The 14,941-nt window shown below is 52.8% G+C and overlaps 1 protein-coding gene across 1 annotated transcript; it reads right to left on the minus strand.

The window, feature by feature from the left end:
* Positions 1-6,467: 6,467 nt before the first annotated feature.
* Positions 6,468-11,767, minus strand: WNT2B (Wnt family member 2B). Its single transcript, XM_009272729.2, has 4 exons — positions 11,551-11,767; positions 9,286-9,563; positions 8,609-8,873; positions 6,468-7,516 (listed from the first exon to the last, which is right to left on the minus strand). Exons 1-4 carry the CDS (start codon positions 11,675-11,677, stop codon positions 7,287-7,289), a joined length of 900 nt encoding a protein of 299 aa, XP_009271004.1. The 5' UTR covers positions 11,678-11,767; the 3' UTR covers positions 6,468-7,286.
* Between the last annotated feature and the right edge of the window lie 3,174 nt (positions 11,768-14,941).

Consider the following 14,941-nt stretch of genomic DNA (forward strand, 5'->3'; position numbering starts at 1 on the left):
AGCAGGATTGTTCATGCTTTATAGGAACATTCATTTGCTGCTTAGGAGCAGGGACTCACCACTTGATCCATACCATAGTAATACCATATCAATCCACGTGCAATTAAGTTGCGCGCGCGTGTGTGTGTGTGTGTGTATATATATATATATAAGACAATTATGACTCAGGACAGATAAGCACTGATTGTTGCCATTTCCCTGACACGTGCGCTAGGGTGACCTTAGAGCCATTGGGATGGCAAAACCCTTTCCACGAGGCTGTATGGGATGTCAGTAGACTTCTCAAATTTTCATTTCATTCAGAGTAGCCAGTGAAAGTCAAGGAACTTGAAAATCAGCATTTATTTATATACCTGATGCTAATATGTGTATTTGTAAAACAGCATAATTACAGTCTTTTTGATTCATTTAGGCAGGATTTGAGTTTGGGGTAGGTTTGGTTTGTTGGGGTTTTTTTGTTGCTCGCAGTGTCTCACCATGGCATGACAGATTAGTTTTTGATCAGAATGTCCAGGAAGAGGAATGCTGCATTTCTTCCTGCCAACCTCTTACTTTTCCAGAAGTAATCTCCCAAAAGGACAGGAAGGGAAGGAAAGAGGGAAGTGTTATCACAGAGAGTAAAGCTATTGTTTGTGAGGCAATTAGGCAACTAAATTCTTGTGTGAATTTGCCCTATCTTACCAGTGATTTTAATGAAGTGTCTAAAGATCTTTGTGGATCAGGACTTTTATTGCATATGCATCTGGAGAGATCACACAAGCGTGGTTTGTTATCGAACCAACTTTCTAATGTTGGCTGACTTTAAATTAAGTATTTGGAAGTTAATACCTAAATGCTATTGGCTATTTGATGTCATTTAGACACACTAATCCTTTGAGCCTGACAAATGTCCATCAGGTGTACTATTACCATGTACCTACTTTATCTGAGGAATTAATCAGTTTGGAAGAGTGATGGCCATGGCTTCAGTCTGTAACTGGCCCCTTTGTAGGAGCGTTTCAATCCAGTGTATCGTAACGGTACAGTGGTGCTACCAGAGGTCTGCAGTGGCTGGTACCAGCTGCCCAGGGAAGGATACAAGGGCAAGACAAGCATGTGCGTGTCTCCAGAGCACTCTCCAGCCGCTGGTGTTGCAGGGTCATCTCCAGAGGTGATGACTTTGTACTGAACAGCTTTCAAGGGATAAAACTTTCCACTGGCTATTGGCGCTATTATAATACTAAAACTCTTAAAGCAGTGGCAAGGCAGTTTAGACTAAAATATTTCTGCATAACAGGGTCTGCTTGAGGCAACTCCAGTTCATGTGGGCTTATAATCCACATCAGAATTATCCTCCAGGGAATGAGCCCTCTTGCAGTTATTTACCATGCTGTGAGCCCTTCGTGCTTTGAAACTAGGGATAGATACATGCATAAAAGCTAGTAATGCATGCATATATGTGGCAACAGGACTCTTCATGCCGTCAGAAACCCTGGTCACTGAGGTTATGTTGACAAATTCATAGTGGAGATGGTCACCTCTTAGCCCTGGCTGCTGCACTGGAGTGCTTCTCGTACAGGTTTGTCGCAGGCCAGTTCCCTTCCCGCATCTCCTCCGGAGTGGGCCAGGGTTGTTTATTCCCTGCTCCTCGTCCTGGAATTGTTGTGAGGGTGCCAAGGCTCGTAGATCCATGACTCTGAGCAAGGCAGGGTTTAAAGGTCATAGTCAAGGCCATTAATAACAAGGTGCAAACGGCTGGTTTATATGTAATGTGAAGCTTTTTACTTATTTCATTTTTGCACTTTGGGGGCTCTGTTTGCTTATGGAGCACTTGGTGTCTGGTACCTATTTAGGCTGAGAGCAGGCAATTGGGTTCCTTCAGGCCTTCAGAGGAATGCAGAAAATTGTTCTCTGGTGTTGTAATTCTGCTGGGATAACTGGAGCTTATTTGTCTCACTGCTTATTAAATGCATACTTGTCTTGAGGTCCTCTTTTTTTCTGAGAAACATTGGGTGAATCCCAAGGACCACAAGTGAGAGGAAGATTCCAGGGGGAGGGGGAGAGTGAAGTGCCTGCACCTCTCTACAAACTGCATCATCTGCCTCCAGTGCCAGCAGGATGAAGAGGTTAAATATGAGAGCAAACTCCCTTAGAGAAAAGGAGACGTATGTACGGGGCTCGTACAGACATAAATTAATTTTGCCCTTCCCCCTGCCCAGAGATGACACACTGAGGGGAGATGCACCTCCCAGACTACTAATATATGGGGTGTGTGGTTGGGAGCCACATGAGGCGGTGCTGAGATTTCAGAATGGGACCAGCTGTGGAGGTAGGGAGCAGATGTGCACTGATGCTGTATTCTTAGCAGAGGACAGCATTGGTAGCAAGGGCAGAGAGAGCAGATGGGGTTCATACTCTACCAGCCTCCGAGTAGTACCCAGCTTGCCCTGTTTTGCTGTTAAAAAGGACAGACAGACTCCCCTTCTCTCTTCTGCAGTTAAGGCTGTATGGCTGCATAGGTGACATGCGAGCTATTCTGATCATCTGCTTATGGGTCAAAAATCTCCTCTAAACATCAGGTCACATTGACAGTAGCAATCATAGTGGGCTTCTGTGTTCAGTCTTCTGTGGTCTGAATTCACCCAACTTCTAATAAAGGTGGAGAGAGAGGAAAGGCGGCTTCAGTTTCCAGCTCTTGTCTCTAGTCTCCTGGCTCCCTCCTCCCTTTCTTGAGCCTCCTAAGTGGGGCGTGCTCTGCATGCCCCAGCCCTTAGCACTGTAGGAAGAAGACAGTGATCAGGGATGCTGCTCATGCGCTTGGAATTTTGCTCGTTTCCAGCTTCGATTGTTGTATTGTATTTTTGGTAGGCCCTTCGGTGAGTCTGGTCATTAGGGAAAGCTAGATAACACACCCACACTTATTGCATCAGTAAGGGTGCATCCACGAAGATGAGTATGTTTCTCCATTGGGGATCTTCTTGCTTTGGTTATTTCTGGCCAGTGACATTTTCCTTTTACTCTGGATGCATTGAATTGTGCAATCATACCGTGGCCTCATCAGGTCGGACCCTTCTCTTAAGAACCTCTTGGTTTCTTTTCTAATTTGGCTTTAGGCTATCATCAGTTATAAAACAGTGTGACACAGTATGTGACTATTGCATTCTCCTGCATTGACTCATCAGCTGAGATTCCAGAGCAGTAACCCCCTTGCTGCTAGCTGGAGCAGCCCTCCGTGACTCGGCTTCAGTAATAAGGGATGTGAAAGCTCCCACACAGATCTTGATGGGTTATGCAAATGTTACTCAAAATGCCCCAATAAATCTGTCCCTGAGAGCTGGACCTGTTACAGCAGATGACCCCCACAGAGCACGCTGTCACTGGCACACGTACGCGAGAAAAGCCTTTTGTGTAGGTATGAACATGGCGGTGAAGAGAAAGGGCACATGGCAGCGACAAGGGGGCTTTAGGACTGGGGTGTAGCTGAGCAGTGTATACGCTCTGCATTGCTGGGGGTCAACAACTTAATCGATCTTATCACTACATCCATCCAGAAAAACGGTGGTGTCGCCTGGGCTAAGGCGCACTCTCACTCGCGCGTGGTTTAGTGGAGAGAACACCCCGAGTTTGTGTGGATCCCATGTTGCCAATGCTTTCTACCTCCTCTTGTGTGCCCTGTCCAGCTTCTTCAGAGAAGGTAATTTATTCAGAAGCTCATTAAGCAATTAACTCTGCTCCTTGTCCTTGAGTTCAGACATGCTTTTGACTGGAGGATAATTAGAAGATGGTCTTGCATAAAAGGCTCACTGCACGTTTTAGGCAGGTAACTTGAGGGGCTTGTGAGAGGAACTGAGTGTTCCCTGACAAGACTGCAGCCTTCATAAACGTTTATAGATGGAAAACATCTGCTTGCTGAGGATGAGTGTGCTGAAGGGGAGCTTCGGTAGGGCTTATCTGCGGGAAGACATAGACTGAATTTCCCTCAGCCCGCAATGGGATGTCTTCTTGCACAAGCACTGGGAGTTAGCTCTCGCTAACCAGTGTATTTCTGATTGCCAGGCATTGTGCTTTTGCTAATTGCTTGTTAATAAACAAGAAGCAAGTGCAGTCTTGCGTAGCCCTTTGCAGAAGAAACGCTCACCTCTTCTGTCGGGTAGACTCGAGATCGTCAGGCTGTCTCCATGTCTGCTCCTCCAGGTGCTTCTGTAATACTGGTACTTGCTTCCAAGAATTTTTAGTCCTCTGATTTACTGCTGTGCTGTGACAGGGGAAGGCAGCCGGGCAGGGAGTCCCATCGTGGCAGTGGACCCAACAGGACTATGGAGGGTTGCCTTCTCAGCTGCGGTTATTCTACAAAGTGCTGAAGGCATCCAGTTTTAGTATCTCAGTGATGGTATGGGAAGGGGGGAAGTCAAACCCAAGACAGCCTGGCCTCAGGAGTTTTCTCCTTCGTTTTAGAATGTTCAACATCTGCATTCAAAGGGAAGACATATTTTGGCAGCAGCCATTGATTAAGGTGTCATTCATCAGGTGGGCCTACAGATTTGCTACGGAGCAGTATTTCTGCTGGAAGACACTTCCCAGGGGTCGTCTGGAGAGGAAGAAATGTTTATTGACGGCTGACCCCAGGTCCCCAGGCACTGGGTCCCTCCCAGCCCACAGAGCGTGTCCTGCTCTGGGAGGGAGGCTTGGATTGATTGCCGAGGGGGCAGCATTTTTTTAAAGTCTGTCGTAAATTGATGGTAGGTGGAGCAGTAATGAAGATAAATGAGGGAGCTCTTCCTGGTAGATTAGCCTGCATGCTGACGAACGCTGTGCTACGGCAGGCTTGAAATGCCTTTGGCCTGGCTCAGACCTCCCGCTCACCTGTCAGCATTCCTCGGCACAGCCAAGACGGAGCAAATCTTTGGGGAAATTGCCTCTCCTTGAAATTCAGAGAGCTTCGAAGGGCCTGGGGTGAGACCCAGGAGCCTCCCAGGTAAAACACCAGCTTGAGTGCAAGTTCTGCAAGAGCAGAGGGGGTGAAAAGTGCTGCTCAGCCCTCTCGTGCTGTCAGTACGGGATTCAAAAGGGAGATGGTTTAATTCTGTAAGAAACGGGTTAGGCAGCGGGGAGGTGGGATTCCTGTAACTTTTTTAAGAGCTCTGTTAAAACGTCACCTTTTTGCTTGTCCGTGGCTCTGCAGCAGCTCTGCTGAAGGTCCTTTTTCTGTATGAGCAATCTTGGTGGTCTGGCACAGATTAAGGTGCTCTAATCTGGCCCATGGCAGACTCTTTAAATTCTTTGAGCAGTTCCCATCAAAGCGGTTTTCAAAGTGGTTTTCTCTCACCACTTAAACTAATATTTCCTAGGGCCATTGGGTAAAATCCCCATTCAGAGATGTTCTTCGTGCAGTAGCCGATGGGTGTTTTAGGACCAGAATAATCTTCTTTGCCTTAATCCCATCCTGCTGCTTTGACCTTCCTTCAGACATTGCAGTTGTAGCCTGCTCAGCTCCCTCTGCCCACACATCTCGCTGCTGCTGGGAGAAAACCCCGACTCCTCGGAGAGCTTTGACAGCCCCTCTAGCAGCAATAGCAGTGTGAAAGCAGACCCCAGTTAAAAGTATTTACAGGTGAATGTTACTGTTGACTTGTCTTTTCCCATTGTTGATGTAAGCTTATAACTCTCATGAAAACTTGCTTTGAGTGTGTGAAATGTCCTTACCTACCCATCAGCATGACGACGATCAACATTAGGAAAACTAACAACATTTTTCCTGGGTCAGGGAGCAAGCACAGCCTGCCCGGGGCAATGGGCAGCCGAGCTCTGGGAGGGAAGTGTAAAAGCACCCCTATCAGCTTCAGCATGTGCACAGGAATTGCAATGATTAAGGTAAATTTTTTTTTTTTTACAATTTATTTTGCAGGTTCCACTGTCTTACTTGTACATTAAGTCTGTTTGTGTGGATTGGTACCTTTTGACCAGACTCTGTAAAATATCTGTACACTAAATAAAGCATCTTTGTAATCACTGCTTGCCCAAGTTGGGGGAAAGAAGAATTGAGGAAATTTCTAGAGAAGAGAGGGGTTGGTCTCTGTAACATATCTACTGGCAGCTCTGCAGCTGCCTGCCCCTCCTCTCATCAGCTTCAATTTCAGTTGATAGTTTTAAGTTTCGGGTGTTTGGTTTGGGTTTTTTTTTCCGGGAAAGGTTTGGAAGCTAATCTAGCATCTCCTGCTCGACCCAGTGCTATGTCATTAGATGTCCTGGAGCGTGCTACTGCTTATGAAGGATTCCGCTGGGGCTTTGCACGCTGGATGCCATGGCTCCGCTTTGTGGGAAACAGCAGGTAACTCCCGGGGCGGGGGAGGTCTGTGCTTTAGGACCGCGGGAGCTGCAGGCAAGCAGGTAGAAGAAATGCTGTGTGCTGCGGGCTGACTCCCGCTCTGGGGGAAGTGCCCAGCTGGGTGTGTAGGAATTCAAAAAGCAAAGAACATCATTTTCTGATATAGGTTTATAATGAATTTTGACTTAAAATAATATGCAGTATACACAACGTACAAGTGAGTTTTACAGAGATGCTGTTGTATCTGTTGACTTCAGAACCTACCAGTAAGTTCACAGATTTTGTTTGCTTTCTCTAGCCCTCTGTGTCTGCGAACATTTAGGGGTGGCCCTTGTCTTTGTGCAGTCACTCAGGTTCAGTTCCGATTTACAGCTCCGCCTGTCACCTTCGCTGGGGAGACGAGGAGAAGCCTCGTGCAGAGGTTGCTCTTGCTCAGCGGGGTCAGCAGTGCGGCTGGGGGTGGTGTGCTGGGTCCGCTTGAGGGAAACACGGGGATCACGGAACTGTCTTACGGATTCATAACACCCTCTGGCCTTGCAAAAAAACAAAAGCAAGAATGCTTTTTGCAAGAGTGGATTATTCTGAACTAGTGGTTTTTGCTGGTGAAACTTTTCTGCAACATAAATTCTCTGGGGAGGTGCAGGTTTCCTCAGCCATTGCATCCCAACGATCTGTCCTCCAAGTCCGTATCGGTTGCACCGTCCCTTTGCAAAGAGAACAATGGGCAACAGCAGTTTCACAGTTTAAGCAAGGATTGCGGACTCCTCCTAGGTAGGGGATTAGTTTTGCTGAGCAAATAGAAGGGTCCACAGTACCTCCTGGGAAATGTAGTCCTTTCTTTAGTGCTTTGCAGAATTAATTAAATAAAAGCCATGCAGTTGAACTACAGCTCCCAGAATGTCATGGCCCTCAGGGCACAGGGTTTTAAAAAAAATTGCAAGGGGGGGTGGCAGTGGACTCTTCCCTCTGTGCTCCCATCTCCTCAGGTCTGGTCCAACCACTCGGCCCGTTTGGGTGCTTTACACGTGTGCACGTCCACAGTGTCCTCACACTCCTTGCAGCGCACAGCGCAGCACCAGTGGAACTTGCACTCGCACTTGGTGACACGAGTGACGCGCGTGGTGTCGTACCCCCGCCCGCAGCACATGACCTCGCAGCCGTCCGTCCCGCGGGACATCTTGTTGCACACGCGACCGGCCGTGCCCAGGGAGCCTGGAAAAGGAAGCGAGAGCGGGTCAGGGTGTTCCTCCTCTGTCTTGTTCAAATGCTTCCTCCACCCCCCAGTTGTTGGCAGCGGTAAGATTGGGTATCTACCATCTGCAGTGGAGACCTGGGATACGACTGCCTTAGCAGCGGTGAAATCTCAGTGTGTCTGTTACAGCACGTGCCACAGCGTGGCTCCACAGCGTGGCCTCCAAAGGCTGGGCACAGGCTGCAGGGAAGAGGTTGCGGCGCCTGTGCTTGCTTTGCTTTAAGGGCATGGGTTGCAGCGTGGGCAGCAAGCCTGGCCAGGGACGCGGCTTTGGTGACCCTCTGCATGGCCACTTCCCCACACCCACTGCTGAAGCCTGCACCCGCTGCTGCCCAGAGTGCAAGAGCGGGGGTGGGACACGGGCTCTCTGTAGCCCTTCTGTGCACAGGGGGGGCCCTGGAGCAGTGTATGCCTGCCAAGCCGGGCTTTGTAGCTGGCAAAGCTAGAAATGCCCCCTCTGCTCGGGCTAAGGGCTCACTGAAGGGCAGCGGGAGCATGTGCTGCCTTCCCCACCGAGCCTGCACGGCTACTGCGAAGCCCCGACCTGGGGATGCCACAGGCTGGGAAACCATTGATCTTCTCTGCAGGAGCCGAGCAGCCCTGACGCCGCCTTCCCTGCTCTTGTCCCAGCCTCAGGCTGTGTTCAGAGGAGCAGCCAGCAGCCTGCCACACGAAATGAGCTCTTTATTGCTTATTTTAAGGGAGCTTTGCTCTGCAGGAGAAAGGCTCTGAGGAAACACTGCGCTACATTCATTACAAGAGGCCTGAATGGGTTTGGATCTTTGGTGTAAAGCCTGGAGATTTTGGACAAACCCAGTCCTGTCTGCACAGGCGTGAGGTGCTGTGGGGACCCAGTGCTCCAGTGAGCACCGACACCCACTGAGGGTCTGGGTGACCCCCCGTGGCACAACCCCACCACCAGGGACTGGGGTTCAGTGGGGGAGCTGGCATCCCAAAGCATCCCTGCCAGGCTGGACTGGTTGGGAGCTGCTGGCCTGTCAGGAGGGGAGGAAAAGCTGGTTTTAGGCAATGACTGGAGCTTTAGTTTTTACCTGCTGACTTGTCCATCACACAGTAATCAGGTGAGTTCTCAAAATACACCAGATCTGTTTTCGTGGGCTTCCTGAAGTTCTTGTTCGCCACTGTGAAGCCAGTGCCATCCTGGTTCATCGTCACCTGGATGGCCCCGTTGTATTTCTTCCTTAGATAATCTCCTGTTTTCCGAAAATCTGACATCGCCAGCCAACAAGTCCTTAGTGTGCAGGAGCCACTGACCCCGTGGCATTTGCACTCCAGCTTCAGGAAACGCTTCACAGCCTGTGGGAAGAGGGATGCCATGAGGACCAGCGGTCACCCTGGGCATCAGACATCGCACCCAGGTCTGCTCGTCCCTGGTGCAGCTTATCAGCCCTCACCTGTGCGGGATGGGGCTCCTACCGGGAGAGGGGTGCTGTGTATTCCCATGCCAGTATCGGCAAGGACACGTGCTGGGGGCAAAGGTAAGCAGCGTCCTGCCATCCCCACAGGGCTGCTCACTGGGCAGAGTGTGCAGGGGGGCACTGGGAAGGCAGGGCAGCGTCCTGCCCCCACCTGCAGCAGGACCTGTGCTCCACGGCCACCCAGGGTCCTGCTCCTATGCCCAAGCTGCTCCCACTGCCCATTCCCTTGCAGGGGGTCCCGGTGGGACGGCTGGCCAGGCACTGGTCTTGGCTGCGGGGGCTGCACTCACCATCCTCCCGCAGCGGTTGTTGTGCAGGTTCATCAGCGCCCGGGCATCCTTCACTTTCTTCTCCTTGGCATCTACAAAGGCTTTGGCAAACCGAATCCCGTAGTTGATGTTGTCACTGCAGCCGCCCCAGTCGAACTCCCCGCGCTCATCCTTGGAGCGGCCCCTCTTGAGCGGGTCGCAGCTGCAGGCCTTCAGGTCCCCTTGGCTACATGCCCGCGTGATGGCATAGACCACTCCAGCCGAGGAGATGGCGTAGACGAAGGCGGCCTCCCTGCTGCCTGCCAGGGGAAGAGAAACGGAGATAGGGAGTGAGTATGCCAGGCTGTGCCGGGCGCCCGCAGCCCACCAAGGAGCAGGGCACTGTGCAGCAGCACCTTTGTGGCTGGGGGCGAGACCATCCTGCACACGGGTAAGCCAAGTCCAGCCATCTCTGCTGCCTCCGCTTCCCTGGCATCTTTCAGACTAAGGGGAATTTCATGTTGAGCCTCGGGGCTCAGCAGCTCGGGGGGCTGGGCTGCTCTCAGGGCTGCCTGACCAGTCCCCCTCGCTGACCTGCGGCTCAGGGGCCATGAGGGTGCCCATTGGTGCTGAGCCTGCAGGACCAGCCAGCACCCTTCGGCTGGGACTGCCTCCCTCCCGAGGTGATGCTGAGGGCGGGAGCTGGCGGCAGCTCCGGCCGGGCTTGGCTTTCCCCGCACGGAACAGCGTGCCGCCTGCTATTTTATGTCTCTGGTTCGAGTTCGCAGCTGTTTTTATAATGCTGTAAAAGAAACTGCAAATCAAAACCATGTTCGTCTTCATTTTGAGAGCCTTTGAAAGCAACTTCAAAGGGAGCAGAGCTCTCTTTGGGCCTCGCAGGATGGGGCTGTGGCAAGGAGCTTTCATCATTCCCAGTCCTTTGCCAGGAGAGGATGCGGGCGGGAGTAAAGGTGCCGTTGAGGGGATGGAGAGGCTGAGACTGGGCAAGCTGCAGCATGGCAGGGTAAGTGCTGCGTCCCGGCGCTTTACAGACCCCTTCCCTCCAGCCAGCTCCTCTCCGGGGGTCTGGCTTGCAGGCACTGCTTCTTGTCCGCCCCCCCGGGCAGCTGCCCCATCCCCCGGCCAGCTGGGAGCAAGCCCCCTGCTCCCCGGCTCCCTCCGCGGGCGCTCACATGTCCTCCATATGAGCCGCTCCTGTCGAGTGGAAAGGCTCTTCCCATCCGCCTTTAATTTGGAAGCCACGTGGCTGGATGCGCCCCGGCATGTCACGGCATGCAGCAGCACCTGTCCTGCAGCGCTGCTGCCTGCACCGGGACTCACGCCAGCTCCCGGAGCCTGCTCGCTGCCGGAGCCCTCCCGGGGGCAGCTGGAGCCCACGATGCTGCTCCTGCTCTGGAACCGCCCCTGTCCCTGTCCCCATCGCGCCTTTCCTCTTCACTCCTTGGGTACATCCCTGCTTGTGTCGTATCCGTCCCTCACCTAGAGCGGGAAGGTCCCTCCCGGGCAGGGTCTGTGCCCAGCCGTCCGTGCAGGGCTGGTGTCTGCCCCATAGCCGTGGTCCTCCCTCCACCTTGGAGCCCGAAGCGAGGACTGGAGCCGCGGCTCTGCCTTGTCTCCCTTGCCATGCAAGGGAACAGCCAGTTCCCACGTGAACTGCTGAGTCCTGGCCAACCCTGCTCTCCAAATATTTATATATCCCATTACTGTTTACATATGAGCCTGTTCTCCGGAGGTGTCTCCTCCTTCCCCCTTCTCCCCCAGTGCTCCCCCTGCTCCATCTCATCTGGTGCAGCTATTCCAAACGCAGTGCTCTGTTCCCATTACTGCTTGATTAATTTACAGGGAAAGGCAAAGCTCTCCTAAGGGAGTAATCTAAGCCACTGGGCACAGCATCCCAGCAAGAGGAGAGACTCTCCCAGGGAGACAAGGCACACAGCGGTGGGAAGGGGATGGGGCAGAACCTACTTCGCAGCATGACCCGGCCCTGGCCAACCCTGCTCTCCAAATATTTATATATCCCATTACTGTTTACATATGAGCCTGTTCTCCGGAGGTGTCTCCTCCTTCCCCCTTCTCCCCCAGTGCTCCCCCTGCTCCATCTCATCTGGTGCAGCTATTCCAAACGCAGTGCTCTGTTCCCATTACTGCTTGATTAATTTACAGGGAAAGGCAAAGCTCTCCTAAGGGAGTAATCTAAGCCACTGGGCACAGCATCCCAGCAAGAGGAGAGACTCTCCCAGGGAGACAAGGCACACAGCGGTGGGAAGGGGATGGGGCAGAACCTACTTCGCAGCATGACCCGGCCGAAGACGGTGTGGTCCCGGTCCAGGGTGCTGCAGTTCCAGCGGTGGTGGCGGAACTGGTGCTGGCACTCCCGGATCCACTCCTTGGCTCCCTCCCCGACCGACTGCATGATGTCGGGGTACCTCTGGCACAGCTGCCGCTGCTTGTTCACCAGCCCGGGGATGTTATCACAGATCACCCTCGCGCCCAGCGCCCCGATGTACCTGCGAGAGAGAACGGTGCTGCATTACTGCGCTGCCTGTAGAGGGGGAAGGTGTGGGGCTCTGGCTCCCCGGGTCCTCACCCTGCTCGGGGGGTTCTTATATTGAAGCCTACCTTTCCCTCTTTTCTTTCTAGCTGTGTCACAGCTGCTCTGTGCTCTGCTGAGGGTGTCCCCCCACAGTGGCATGCCCTCCTTGCAGCATCCCCTCCACGTGGGTGAGCTGGGGGAGCCACAGAGCATGCCTCTCACTGTGGTTCAGACAGGCAGGACACAGGGACAGGGCACTGCTGAGCCATCACAGCCGCTGGGCTTTTGTCTTTGTGTCTAACAATATAATCCCAAGCTGCACCAGCCCGGGGCAGGGGGAAGCTCTGCTCCGTGCATGCATCACTGTGACAGGGAGCAGGGAAGCCTGCAGAGCCCATCTTCCCTAGGAGACAGCCAGATATGGGCGCTGCAAGTTGTGGGGCCCGCAGCCCTGAGAGCCTGGGCTGCTCTGGGAGCTCCTGGGGTGGCAGCGGAGGAACTTGCTGATGTGCAAAACCTCCCTCCCACCCTCTTCCCTACATCCCAGCCCCACTCTGCAGCTCGGCCCTGCTGAGCACAGCAGGATGGAGCCCAGCTGAGACCAGCGTGGCTGGTGCTGGTGCAGGCTCTGCAATGCCTCCTGCCTGCACACTGGCTGGGGCACACTGTGGGGACAAAGATCCGTGGCACAGGCACCCACGTCATGCTCAGGTGGGGGAGAAAGAGGAGCAGGCTTCACCTCTTGTTGCTGCAGTCCTCATTCACACTGTTATCCCCCAGCTATCTAGCCCTCTCTGTGTCTCTCTTGCACTGGTGAACTTTTATGATCGTGCCCTGAAGCTGGATAACTGGGAGAACTACCCTGTGTCTCCTGTCCTAACTGTACCCTGCCTGCACCCCGGTCCCCTCCCTGCAGCAGTGGGGAGAGGATGGGAGCTCGGAGCAGAAAGATAATGCGCAAACAACAATCTGGTAGAGCCTGGCTGAGCCCTGCAGGCAGCTTTCCATGGACATGGGGGAGGGACCCCGAGCTCTGCCCCGCAGCCTTCCCCACGCCTCGCACCAGCCCGGACAATGGCAGCAACATGGAATTTTCCATCCTGGGGTCAGCCCCTGCCTGCGCCGGCCGCTCGCCCCAGCCAGGCAGCGGCTGCTTGTGCCGGAGTATGTTGTTTGCCACAGAGCATGGAGCTGTGATTCTGGCTGGAAGGGATGAGGTTTGGGTGGGATTCAAATTTTTCAACCCCCCCAGACTGGAAGTAAGAAGCTCCCTTTAATAATAATAAAAAGCAGTAAGCTTGGGAAATATTTCATTGTCTCTCTCTATCCATGTTCTATCACTTCTATCAGCCCTAGAGAGAGCTCACAGGCTCAGGAAAGCCCTGCGAGCACGGAAAGCAATGGGATCTGTTCCCTCTTTTAAAATACTTTGTTTAAATGCTGGCAGAAGCACAAGGTCATCTCAGGCTGGAGCTGAGCATAATAAACCCAGCTCTCCATGGCTTTGCAAGCCCCAACTCTGAGGGCCAGCGAGCGTTACTTTCACAAGCTTGCTTGTCAGCCTTTCATCCTGCAGCAGGGGGACAAGGGCGATGGTAGAAGCCGTTTAGGAAAGAAAAGCCAACAGGAGCTCATTGAGCAATGCCGACTGCAGGTGTTTAATTGCCTCGCTTGTGCTGGGCTGCGAGAGCGGCCGGTTCCTTCCTGCAGTGAGCAGGGTGAGGAGCATCCCACCAGCTGGATGATGGTACAGGCCAGTGGTCTCAAGTGGGGCTGCAGAGATCCCATGGGGAAGCGTGGCCAGGTACCCTGGCCCTGAATTCATTCTGCCCAGCCTGCCTGGTCCCAGCAAGGATGGGGATGCTGACGTGTCCCTGCCTGCACTGCCAAGAGCTGGGACGAGGCTGCTGGGAGGTAGCGGTGTGGCAGGATGGAGGTTGCAGCAGTAGCCAAAGCTCCACTTCACTGGAGGAAAGAGATGCTGGGAAAGTTGGAAAAGGTAAAATGTTCTTTGATGGGCCACCTCACCAGGGACCTTGTGGGGACCCCATCCCCTGTCCGCCTCCAGCGCTGCTGAGCTGTGGCACTGGTCTTTGGTAATGGCGGTGGGCTGTAAGCAGGGCTGGCTTTGGGGAGACACGCTGGCAGCTGGCAGAGGAGCTGCCTCCACTATGGGAGAGCCGGCAGATAAAGCACTGACTAACACCATCCCCTGGGAGACTGAGATCAAGGAAAACCCTCCAGACAAGATAAACACCAGGCACTCCCTTTTTCACACTGTGAGCTAATTACGTCTCGTTAATTCTCCTGCCAAACACCCAGATCAGAGCAAACATTATCAGCAGGAGAAAGTGGAAGGAGAGCAGGGCGAAGGGCACCGACCGCCAAGGGAGCACCTCACCCTGCAGGGTCCCAGACCCCCGCCGGGGTCGGTGGCTGCATCTCCCTCTGCTTGTAGCTGCAAACAAGCAGCGTATTTGCTGTGGTACCTACAAGCCTCCATTGCAGATTATGTACCGAAATCTGTCCCATGATTGCTGTGGTGTTGGAAAGCGGCATGGCACAACAAGGGGGAAAATTCCTCGCGTGTCTTGGAAAGGCTGCGGTTATCTCGGCAAGACCGAGATCTTCCATTTCGTGAGAAATGCTCCAGTTGGGTTCAGTTACTCTGAAATGGAGCGAGACGAGGAACATCAGAAAATTCTGCCAAGCAGAATTTTGGAAGGGAAAAAAACCCAAACATTTGTTTTGGATTGATTAAAGCATCCCTTCCGATTTTATTTCTAAAAATCTATGACATTTTAAAAACACTGAAATAGGAACGACAATGGATGTTCTGAGAAGTCCCTAGCTGCCTTATCAGAACTTCATTTTTAAAAAATGAAGTTGTGCTGGAAGCGGCAAATTTCTGTGAAATGCTGTACTCTTGGGGAATCTGCATTTTTACAGCAGAAAAAAAACCCCAAGCCCTGAGTTCAGAAAAGTCTGTGAGAGGGAACTGCTCCTGATGCTGAAGGCTGCTCGGGCCTGGACTTCCACATGGTCAGAAGGAGAGAAGCAGGAGCAGCCTGTGAGAGCCAGGCAGCCTGCAGCAAGGAGGAGCTGGGAGGGAGGGAGGGAGTTAATAATTAAGTGCATGTGGGG

The sequence above is a fragment of the Aptenodytes forsteri genome, unplaced genomic scaffold (assembly GCF_000699145.1).
Source record: "Aptenodytes forsteri isolate BGI_AS27 unplaced genomic scaffold, ASM69914v1 Scaffold142, whole genome shotgun sequence".
NCBI lineage: Eukaryota > Metazoa > Chordata > Aves > Sphenisciformes > Spheniscidae > Aptenodytes > Aptenodytes forsteri.